A 12,763-nucleotide genomic window follows, 5' to 3' on the forward strand; every position below is an offset into this window, starting at 1 on the left:
ATGCCCCGACTTCTTCTCCCTCTTTTCCCCCTTCCAGGCCATCCCCCCAGAGACGCTCTAATCCAAGATTGGCCCCGGGGACTTCTCTATGTCTTTCCACCCTTTCCTCTAATACCACGAGTAATTCAGAAAGCAACCGTCTTGAGAGCCAAGATGATTTTCATTGCCCCTTATTGGCCTCGTCAGATATGGTTTCTGTTCCTGCATCGTTATCTTTTGGTACAGCCATGGCATCTGGACCCGGTTCCAGATCTTCTGACCCACCAGTCGGGGCAGCTGCACCAATCCATACCGTCTCTCAACCTCACTGCTTGGTTGCTCCACTTCCGTCCCTAGCCAGTCTTCTTATGATTTCTAATCCCGTCCGGGATATCATAGTAGCTTCCCGTAAATCTTCCACCAGAAGGATTTACACTAGTAAATGGCAACGTTTCTCCTTCTGTGCAAAAGCTAGGAATATAGATCCCTTTACTGCTCCGATTCATTCGGTCTTGGACTTCCTAGCTGAAATTTTTCACTCAGGATCTTCTTCCTCCACAGTAAAAGTTCAGTTGGCAGCCATTTCAAATTTTCATATAGACTTGTCGGACCACAGCATCATGTCCCATAAGCTTTGCAAGACATTCCTTAGAGGTGTATTTTTACTTAAGCCTCTGATTAGAGACCCTCCACCACAGTGCGATCTAAATTTAGTCTTGACATTCTTGATTCTTCCCCCCTTTGAACCTGCGGCTACCTGTTCATTGAAATTTCTTTCCTGGGAGACACTCTTCCTAGTTGCCATTACTTCTGCTAGGAGAGTATCTGAGCTTCATGCCCTCAGCATTCGTCCTCCCTACTTAATCTTCCACAAAGACAGAGTTTCTCTAAGGACTAATCCATCTTTCTTACCCAAAGTGGCGTCGCAGACGAACTTAAATCAATCTATTGATCTCCCAGTTTTCTTCCCAAATTATACTAATAGAGCGGAGCAAAAACTACATTATCTGGATGTTCACCGCCAGCTCTGATATTATTTGGACAGAACCAAACAAATTAGGAAATTTGATCAACTGTTTTTATCGTATGCAGAGAACAGGAAAGGCCTTCCTGTATCCAAGGTAACCCTATCTAAGTGGCTGTCTTCTGTGATTACATGCATTTATCAACTCAGAGGTAGAGAGTTGACTTCTAGGCCAAAAGCCCATTCAACTAGAGCACTAGCTACATCTACAGCTTTTCAAGCTAGACTACTAATAGACACTATTTGTGCAGCAGCCACATGGGCCTCTCCTCATACCTTTGTTTCGCATTACAAGTTGGACTTGGCCTCCAGAAACAGGGCAAATTTTGGTTCCACCGTTCTCAAGAGTCTGCTCCATTGAGCCACCCAGGATAAAGGTGCTAGGGACACGGTCCCATCCAGCAAGAATGAAGGCGAGATTGACAACTTAACATTGAGAAGTTATGTACCTACCATAACGTTCCATGTTAGTTGTCTTCTCTCTCCTTCTTTCTTGCGTCCCTCCCACCATCCCCCTAGCCTGGTCAGACCGAAAAGATTGTTCCTCTTCCTTGAAGAGTCCTAATCCAACATTTCCAGCTAAATAGCTTACTAGTGTCACTAGATTAGATTGGTCTCTTTCGAGGGATTATTCCCCTTTTCCTCCTCCTCTCCAGTTGGAGGACTATATTGCATATTATTTCCTTAGCTACCAAATGAGATCTGGGTAGTTATCGCCTAGCATCATGGGATATAGGGTTGCCTCGAGCCGGTAAAATTAGCTCTCGAGCTTTAGTAAGTGGCCGAGTCGGAGCTGAGGATCGGCTTCAAACCCATCCAGCAAGAAAGAAGGCGAGAGAAGACAACTAACATGGAACGTTATGGTAGGTACATAACTTCTCATTTTTGCTAGGTGCGATACACTCATGGCAGAGGGTCTGTAAACTGAGAGGCACAACAGTGTGGCAACACTAGTTGAAAGGCATTGGAAACATAAACCACAAAGAATTACTGAGAATGATGAAGTTTGTATCAAATGGGATCACTCAACAGCAACAGTTCAAAAATAAATGAGGGGAAAACCAGATATAGTAGTCCATGAAAGGAAGACAGAAGTAGCATTGATCATTGAAATTGCTACCCGGTCCCTCAGTGATTACAGTGTCTTATGTACAGAAGACACAAGGTCATAAAATACCAGGATGTGCAGGCGGAAATGAGAGCAATGTGAAAGAAATATACCCAGACAGTTCCAGTAGTAGTAGGAGCAACAGGTCTTATAAAAAAGAACTTACAGTCGTATTTAGATATGCTACCAATATATGTAACTCCATATGAATTACAACAAGTCAATTCTGGGCACATTGCGGGTGCTGGAAAGAGCACTTTTAGCTAACATCAAAGATTGAAACAATACTAATTTCATGAAATTTAATCATACCCTGACTTAGGAATGGAACAGTGTACAAATGACTGGTCCAGATAAAATCACTTTAGCCAGCAGATCTAGGAGACTCTCTCTCTCTGATACCCTCCTTGTGGGAGGAATAAAGATACCTTGCTGAAGCTTCTAGTAGTGTATTCAGTTAAGTACTTAGAGACTGTTATTGTTCTAATACATTACATTCAACTGGTCAGTTATTTAAAGCTAGTTACAGGCAATAGTGGGAGGATCCAGGGTAGCTGATTGGAAAAAAAATGGGGAGATGGAAAAACAAGGAGTCAGTTCCAAAGTTTAGAGGTTAGTCCCTTATTTAAATATTCATGAAAGACCCATGAGGGTTTACCAGTTCATCAGCCTGTGGAACCTCACTCTTAGTTAAAGGTTTTTATTTTTATTTTTAACAAACAAAAAGTGACAACACACCATGAGCTACCACTATAGAAGTATTTTATTCTTAAAGTATATTTAAGAAAACACTTTCATCTGGTCTACCTATAGAGTGGTTTGTAAAATGGTTTAGAGGTAATCATTGAAAATGTCTGCTTTTATGAGGCTATCACCAGACTTTATAGCCTGTTTTGTATCACGTGTTGTGTAACATGAGAGGCTTTGCCAAATTTTACAGGAATCATATTTCCTGAAGTACATTATGAAAGACTAACCTTCTGTTGCTGGCAAAAAGGATTCCAGTGCCTGCTTATACGAGGCTCATGTACATGACTTATGTGACCAGCCTCCATTCTTCTCCTGATGAAGACAGACACTTTTATTTGCAGGGGAGGTAGTCACTTACAGCTACACTAGGTGACTCCCAAGCTTTGAAAAATACGTGCATCCAGAGAAACAGGTTACAGTGGAACAAGTCACAGTGCTCATTATTATGGAGCTCATGGATGTGCACAAATATGAGGAAAACTGTGAGTACAGTCTGAAACCTCAGAACCTTTTGCATATGCTTTTTGTGCTCATAGAATAAAAATCCATCAAGTGGTGAACTGCATACTATAAAATTAAGTATCTCAGATCTTTGAGCATAGACAAACTGTGCCTGTGGTGTACAGAGTACAGCAGTGTGGAATGGGGTCCTGGGATAAATTTTACTATACTGCAAATTACAGAAGTGATGTAAAATGTAGGCCAAGTGGCTAGAACATCTATACTTGGTTACAGTGGGGTATCGACAGTAAGAGAGAGAATGCCCCTAGTCTCAGGGCATGTTTCTGTGGTGTTCTAGTCTGGTGTCTTCACTATCGGGCCTCTTTCTGAGTCTAGTAGTTAGGGGTCTTCTGCTCAGATTCTTCCTCTGTTCAGGTTACAGGTGGTGAAGTCAGTGTAAAAGAGGTCTAGATAGCCCTGTGCCTGCTAGGTAAAGGGATGGAAAGTGAGAGGGATCTGGTAGCCAATCTCCTGAAAGAGAGGGGCGGTGCCATGGTGCCCAGGGTGGGGCCAGATGACTTAGGAATGGGGTCTGTTCCCACCATAGTATCAAAAAACCTAAAGACTTGGAGAAATTGAAAATGGAGGAGCATTAAAGGAAAAGTGAAATGGGGGAAATAATGGGCACAATGGAAAGAGCCAGGTTGGTAGTTATTCTGAAAGATGGTGGGGGCAAGGACAGAGGGTGGAAGTAGGGGATTACAGACTAATCTATTATAAACACATACATCAAGGTGATGTAAAAACTGTTAGCAAGGACACTGGAACGAGACTGCTTAGAATAATACAGACAGAATAGTGTTATGGAAGGAGGGAGGGCTGAAATGAATTGGGGGGGTGCTACTGGAGTTTATCGACAGAGAAGATTAAAAGGGGGAGCACATGTAGAGATGGTGTTTTTGACCTATAAATGGAATTTGACACAGTTGAGTGAGAATTCCTGTAGGAGATACTAGAAAAAAGGAGAAATGTGTCAGAGATAGAGGTACTGGTAAACAGATGAGTTGTCAAGGCACAAAAACTGTGGAACAGATAGGTGCCCTGTCTCACTACCAATCGTAGAAGAGCTGGCAACTGAGGCGAGGAAAACGTTATCACAACTTGTGGGAAAAAACGGGAGTACGGTCATGGTTTCTAATGTATGCACATGACTGACTGCTTATGTCAGAGTATGTTGAAATGGCCATGGAGGAAATTATGCCAACTTTTGTAACATTTGAAAGGGTCTCAGGGCTTAGATGCAACCAGAAAACAACAGTGGTGGTCAGTACAAGACAGGGAAGGAAAGGAAGAAGAAAATATTGGGGGCTATGTATAAGGCACACATTAAGCGATACAGTACAAAATAATTAGGAGAATAGAATTCTGGAAAAGGGAGGATATAAAATGTAGACAAAAACAGGTACACTTAATGTGTTTCAATGACAGTGATGATTTTCCCACCTGTAGTGCAGATACTACGAAACCTGCTAGTGGATGCAGTGGAGATCAAACTCATGAAATTACAAAAGGACTTGGAAGTGTGGATAGAGAAAGGGAAAGGGAGAATAATCTCAAAACATATGCGTAGTCTGGGTAGGAGAAAAGGGGCTGGAGATTCCCATACATATCTATGCAGGACTTAGTGTACAACCTGCATGGGTGACTACAGAGTAAGGGGTGACAAGAAAGTAAGAAGAGAGAGGGCAGCTAGGATAGTGGGCAAAATATAAAATAATGAATGAGGAGGCAGTAACAAAATGGGCAACTGGACATGGGGACAAGGGAAAGAAAGACATGAGAGAAAGGAGGAGGATGGGGAATTTACATTGGGAAGAAACCAGTAGGAAAATGCAATGAATAGGGAATGAGAGGAAAGCAGGAGTAAATGAAGGAAAGGGCAGGAGGAGAGAGCGTATTCAGAACCACACAGGAATTAATACAGGAATTGGATTAACACATAATGAATGGTGGGCATATGCCAAACTACGAGAAAATGACTGGAGAAGAGAGAGGAAGTAGAAACAAAGGAAAAGAAGAGAGAAGAGGGAATGGAAAGGAGATTCCATAAGGGAAATTGGAAAGAGAGGTGAAAGATAAAGTTGATTCAAGGGGATCGGAGTTGGAAAGTGGAGGAAGCCACAGAAAAAGAGACAAGAAAAGGATGGGAGAAATAAGAATGGTGGCAGACAGGAAAAGCTGAATGGTGAGAATCCCTCAGAATAGTATTGGAGATGCAGATAATGCATATGGTGGGAGATCGGATATTAAGAATGTTGTACAGATGGTATCTCATACCAAACAATTATATAAGGAGGGAAGGAAAACAGACTTAAGATGCGGGAGATGAATAAGGCAGGCATGAAACCTATGTCCTGGGACTGTACCCAGGCACAAAAGATTTAGAGAGAAGCTCTGGAAGAGGATACATCAAAAAGAATGTAGGCAATAAGTGTAATGGCAACATAGGTGAATAGTGTAATGTCAGAAATTGGAAAACAAGCAGCAAGTGCCTGAAAGGGGACATGAACAGGAGATTTCTAGACATTGTAAATAAAATATAAAGCAGAAGAAAATAAAAGGGGTGGGGAAAAAAAGGGAAAATGGAAGGAGGTGATGTGCTGCTACCAGTCAAAAGGAGAGGGGGTGAAAATGAGTAGAATAGTGATGAGACATAGTGAACCACCAGAGTAAAATAAAAAGTGTACCTTGCATGAAGATTGCACAGTACATAATTGTGAATGGATATGAAACATAAAGTACAAAGTAGTATTAGTAATAATAGCTACATTAATGTATTTCAAGTTTGTTTCACAAAAACACACTATAGCTAATTTGTTTCATACAAATATTTATTAACCTGCAAAGCCAGGTTAATGACTGTTTAAACTGAACAAACAACACAAGGGTTAGCTACACACTTAGTAGTTATAGGTAATTTGCTGACTGTGTACACCTCAGACATGACTGCAATAAAAATGTGGTAAAATGACCAAAGTAATGCATTTCAACTTTGTTTCCCAGTGAAGTATCTCAGCTTGCTGTATAAAATCACATTAATCCTGTAAAATCACAACAGTGAGCGAATGACAGCAGTGCATCATCATCATTCATAGACACCCCCTCCCCAGTCATTAACAATTACAGCTACTTTGTTTTCATCTTAGATGTCTGACTGTATTAAAATGAAATAAAATTAGAGCTGCAAATAATGTATTTCAACTCCATTTAATACAGATACACAGTTGTTAGCCAACCACATTAAACTACTCCAGCATTAGTCCAGCAGAACTCTCTACTGCCCATATCAAATTGCCTACAAATTTACCACATGCTACCTCCAGCCTGTGCTGCTCTTTTCACCTCAGCCATTACTTCCACTTTACCATTTAAAATATGTGGGCTTTCTGCTCCATATTCCCATGATCTAGAAAATGAATCATGTAGAACCTAAGTGAGATGGAGTAGACTGAGTAATCATATGTACAACACTTTCCTCATAGGGTACCACAGCAACTGCTTTGAACAGTGCTAATATATATGAAAATATTAAAAATGTAAGTGTCAGAATGGATGATAGGTGCTGCTGGCTATTTATTTACAGGCATGTGCTACTTAACGTCTGAGGTAGTATCCTATAGAACATTAAGCTGCACGGACGTTAAGTGAACACTCTCTACTTTGTATTGTGCTTTGCTTAAGTTCCATCTGCATAATGCCCAATCACATTTAAGTCAGCTTGGTATAGTATGGACGTAAATACAGTTGGATGTTGTGCGGAAAGATGTTGTGGCACACACCTGTATTTATTTATTTGCACAACACTGAAGAAGTTTTCCTGTTGATTGCTGAAGGTTATCCCGGTAAAACACAAAAGCAAACAAATAACCAAGCCAGTTAAACCACCACAGACATCTGTTTATTAAAAACAAACAGCTGTTTTAGAAGTAAAATAAGCTACAGGGATAAGTGCGTTCAGCTCTTAGGCCTTCATCAGATCCATATAAAACTAGAACAACATAATAATTTTAGCTAAAACTTAACCAACCACATTTCATCCATAGGGCCAACGCCACTTTAAAGACTAATCATAAACTGACTTAAAAATACATCTTTTTCATTCAGAGTCCAATTACATCACATCAAACAACCAATAGCAAGTCATCTAGGTAGATGCCACACTTTCAGGATCAGTCTTAAAGGTATAACTCCATTTAAACCTGTTGATGATCAGCATGCAACACCATGAAAGAAAATCTATGTCCATTATTCAGTTTAATATTCTGAGCAAGTGCATTGCTTAGAATCTCTTTCCTGATGTCTTGTAGGTGCCAGAGAATACGTTCTTTAAAAAGTCTATTAGTTTGCTAATGTAGAAACCATCACAGAAAAACTAGCACATAATTTCTATGATAGAGGATATAAGGAGTCAGAGATTCAATCTTGTGCAACAAGAATTAACCACCTAAGACAAAGTAAAGGGCGACCATTTTTCTCTAGAAAAGTGGATACTATGGATGGTGACTTTGATCCAAAAACAAGAAGGGAAGATTAAGTGAGATGTTTACTTCCTTACAGCACTGACACACAGCAAATATGTGAAATTATAAAGAAATATTGGCTGATATTGACAACAGATGACAGACTGAAACAAATTGTATGCGAGACACCAGCCTTCTGCTATAAGAATTGTAAGAATTTAAAGAGACTCCTATGGTATAAAGATGGCACAGGACCGAAGGTCAAAACCTCCAGAAAGGGCACTTTTCCATGTGGTAAATGTAAGGCATGTGATTATATAAACAACACTAATACATTTATTTACCCCCATATGAGAGAAAAGTTTTGGCTTAATCAGTATGCAGACTGTAACAGCAAGAATGTGATTTATGTAGCTACCGATACTTCTTGTCATGGTTTTTACATCAGCAAAACTAATAGACTTTTTAAAGAAGATATTGTCCAGCACCTACAAGACATCAGGAAAGAGGTTCAGAGCAATGCACTTGCTCAGCATATTAAATTGAGTAACGGACACAGATTTTCTTTCATGGTGAAGAAGAGGAGATTTGCACAACAGAATGGAAATAGAGGAGATAAAATGGATAGCAGATATGCATGCTGATCATCCACCAGATTTAAATAGAGTTATTCCTTTGAAACCATCATGAAAGGGTGGTATCTACCTAGATGTATTGCTATTGGTTGTTTGCTGTGATGTAATTGGACTTTGAATGAAGAAGATATATATTTAAGTCAGTTTCTGATTAGTCCTTAAAGAGGTGTTATTCCTATGGACGAGATGTCATTGGTTAATTTTTAGATAAAATTATGTTATTCTAGTTTTATATGGATCTGATGAAGGCCTAAGGGCTACAATCGCTTATCTGTATAGCTTATTTTATTTCTAAAATAGTTGTCTATTTGCTTTTAATAAAAAGATGTCCATGGGGATTTAACTGGCTTGGTTGTTTGTATCTATTTATTTGTTTGTTTTTGCTTCTGCTGTGTTTTTTTACTTTAAAACAAAAGTTAGAAAAGCTACTCTAGGCAGGCACCCAGTTTGCTTGCTAATAAAGCCAACCATGAACATGTAAGCTAGCATTGCTACCCAATATAGCTTTTTCTTGGTTGCCACAGCCTGTCTGATGCACATAATGTCTAGCTCCTTTTTAACATCTATGTAGTCTCCTTATGTGAAGCTAGAATTATACTGGCACAAGCCTGATTTTTCATGCAGGAGCCTTCACTGAACGCTCAGCTGCCTGGTACGTTCTGTCTTATTACTGAGGCTGGGTCACTGGTGATTCTTTTTTTTTCAAAACAGGTTTATTGTTTTAACATATAAGAGAAATATCATAACAATTTTATACAAGTAATTAAAAATAGGTATTATTATAATATTCAACAAAACAACTAAAGTATTTACAAAGACATCCACTACAATCAGATCAATTAATTAAACTAAAATACCATGCTATTGAAATTAAATTTTTTTTTAACAAATTTTGTAAATTATCCCATACAATAAAATAAGATGTTTTTCTATTTGTTCTAGTCCTAATTGTGTTTATTTCCATATGGCTGGTCACTGGTGATTCTGATGAACTCTCCTTTTATAACTCAGACTGTGTTGCTACATGACACCTGTACTTGTGCAAACAGTAATAAGCACATAAAGTATTTTTGTATGTTGCTTACTTGTTTAAATTTTGTTTTTATTATTTGCTTTTGTGCTGCACCTTCATTATTTTTTTAAAAAGTACGACATAAACTTAAATCATTGTTTAGGGAAAGTAATCCGTTTTATATGTGATTATGTGTTGCATGAAATGTCTTCACTATGCAGCTTATTATTGTCTTCATTTAAAAAAAATCAGCTTCAGCTACATGGTTTGTATTGTTTTTATAGCGAACAGAATATGGATTGTATGTTACCCAGACATCATTTTGTTTCCTAACTTGCAGCAATATTATTTCAGCAGACACATGCAAAACTTCAAGATGAAATTAATGCATTGGATAAGGCTAAAATTTCAGAAAAAGACAAAGGTAAGAAATGTTCAGCTCTTGCAGATATCAGGAATGTGCCCCATACTTATTTTTATCAAGTGTGCATAGAGCATGCTGAAAATATTTGGCAATTTTAGTTTGCTGTCACAGTGCATGTTACATGTCTTGCTTTCTTTACTTATTGATGGCATTTTCTTTTTTCTTTTTTTTCCATTATGGCTACCAGCCATCAGGTACATCCTAGAGTCCCTCCTTTATTTTGCACTGTAATTTACTCTGTACAAATACATAGAACTTTTTTCCCCGGGCCTCTACTGGAAATGGACTTGCATCCAGTTAGACTAGCCCAGTCAACAAATGTAAACTGTAAATGTAAATGCAGTATACTTTAACCAACTTAAGAGTAGGTTAGAATTGAAAAAAAAAAAAAACTTTTATTTCTTCTATTTTTTATATTCTTTTAATAATTTCTTTAGCTAACATGTTATGCTAAAATTATACTGCTTTTATGGTACAATCATTGCTGTATAAAACTGTTTTGATGTTATTCTCTATTAAATTGTAAGTTTTTTCCTTGGAGCTTTTCTCCCTGGGCCTCTACTGAAAATGGACATATATCCAGTTAGACTAGCCCGGTCAACAAATGTAAAATAAAATAAATAAAATAAAATAAATACATTTCTCCCTGATGCCAATCTGATTTGCCCCTTCAGATCAGGCTCCTCAAGTAGGGGAGTGGGGGAACCATCTCTGAATTTAAGTGCTATGTAGAAGAGGACAGAAAGGGCTTAGTACGTAATCATACATCATCATCTTCACAGCCATATAGAGGAATCCCACATTCATGAATAAAAGAGTGCTTAAAAATGCATAAGATACATCCTACACTGATCGACTACATTACAGTGACCATGAAACTGTGACAGACCACTTTGCAATTAAGCCATGGTAAAGGACAAATTATTACTATTCCAGGATGACTCTCTTGTCACCTTTGCTGTTCTGTCTTGCCTTTAACTCATTAAGCTGTCTGCTTATCAGCTTAGGCCATGGCTATAATTTGGCTCCTAGAAAAAACAAAGTGTAAAGACTTCCCATCTTCTCCTTGATGATGATTTAAAATTGTATAGCTCATCAGATGAGGAACTGAAAGCACAACTGCAAGTTGTCAAAACTGCAAGACTCAAACGTAGTGAAAGTTTTGAAACATGAGGAGAATAAATCTAAGATGACTTCCCTGCTTAGTCTAGCAGAAGCATATCAGCATCAAGCAGGAATGGAAATCAAACCAAAAGTAGATAAAAATCAGGCAGCAACTGAATGTGCCAAAAAAACAAAAGAAAGAATATAATGTGAAGGACCAGATGAGAAGGCAAGAAATGTGGAAAATGCATAAATATAGTTGCAAGTATAGAAAACTTCTGGAAAAACCTCATACTGATCAGGATCGAATGCAGGTATAGTTAAGGAGAGGTGAATTCAAACCAAGAGATGAAAGGTTAATATTGGTGGCCCAAGACAGTTTTCTACGTACACATTGGTTTACAAAGTCCATTGAACATGTGGGAGAAATAGACAAATGTAGGTTTTGTAAAACAGAATTGGAAACAGTTGCACAACTCATTGCTGGTTGTGACATACTAACGGCAGAAGGACTGTATAATGAATCGCATAACAACGTGGCAAGACTGTTGCACTGGGGATTGTGCAAATATTATGTTATTGAAGTAGCTGAAAAACACTGGAAACAAGAGCCATAAAGCATTATAGAAAATGAAGTCTACATCACATGGGGTCACCCATTACCAACAGTTCAAAATATAGATGCTAGAAAACTGGATATAGTGGTCCATGAAAAGAAGACAAAAGTAGCATTGATCAGTGAAATCGCCAGACCCAGTGATTACAGTGTCTTGCTTACAGAGATACACAAAGTCATAAAATATCAGGATTTGCAGGCAGAAATGAGAGCAATGTAGAAGAAAGATACCCAAACAGTTCCAATAGTAGTAGGAGCAATGGGTCTTATAAAAAAGAATCTAGAATAATATTTAGATATGTTACAAATACATTTAACCCCGTACGAATTGCAGAAGAAGGATTCATTACTGGACACATTGCGGGTGCTGCGAAGAACACTTTTGGCCGACATCAAAGATTGAAACGATACTAATTTCGTGAACTTTAATTATACTTTGACTTAGGAATGGGGTCCATTCCCGTCATGGTATTAGAAACCCAAAAGATTTTAAGAAATTGAAAAAAGGACTTTTTACACTAATTAGGGGAAGGAAACCCAAACCGGGTGCAGCTGCATGCACATCTTTGCATGTGTCAGTTAGCTGTAGCCCTCCCATTATTTTGTGTTAAGTTAACATGGAATCACAGCATTTCTGCCATTACTGGTGTCATTCCAAATCACAGACTATAAATGACCTTCCATCCTGGAATGGGTGAGCCAAAAACTGCCACTCCTTCCCAACCCTGCCTAGAGATGGATCCAACACTAGGCAACCTAGGGTCTGCTTGCTGGAGACTGCTAGAACAATTAATTTTTAATTAAAATTAAATAAAAAAGTATGACTCTGTGTCTGTGCATACATTGTACACATGCACATTAGCAGGGCTTTAACCATTGGAACTTCCATTTCTCAGACTGGAGAACTGGAGTGCTGCTTTACTATTTTGCTAACCCTATCATCTACTGGAGGTGATCTGTTCCTTCCTTCAAGAGGTGTGTGTGTGTGTGTGTGTGTGTGTGTGTGTGTGTGTGTGTGTGTGTGTGTGTGTGTGTCTAAGTAAAATGTGCTAGTTAAGGATATCAAGTTAGTTAATTAGCTTGCTCAGGCTCAAACCCTGTACCTTAGGCACAAGAGACAAGACCCTTTATCCTCTACACCAAAGTAGCG

General features: G+C 38.7%; 1 protein-coding gene across 2 annotated transcripts in view; it reads left to right on the forward strand.

Moving 5' to 3' along the window:
* LOC122790808 (protein mono-ADP-ribosyltransferase PARP14-like) overlaps positions 1 to 12,763 on the forward strand; it is a 566,888-nt gene that overhangs the window by 180,433 nt on the left and 373,692 nt on the right. The window contains exon 5 of one of the 2 annotated variants that reach the window (XM_044058430.1): positions 9,824 to 9,893. In XM_044058430.1, the coding sequence (XP_043914365.1) occupies positions 9,824 to 9,893 (70 nt within the window). Of the gene's footprint in view, positions 1 to 9,809; positions 9,894 to 12,763 lie in introns of both variants that reach the window. The other variant, XM_044058433.1, reaches the window with a different exon arrangement.

Source organism: Protopterus annectens, chromosome 16.part0 (genome assembly GCF_019279795.1).
Source record: "Protopterus annectens isolate FY-2018-M chromosome 16.part0, PAN1.0, whole genome shotgun sequence".
In the NCBI taxonomy this organism is placed as follows: Eukaryota; Metazoa; Chordata; order Ceratodontiformes; family Protopteridae; genus Protopterus; species Protopterus annectens.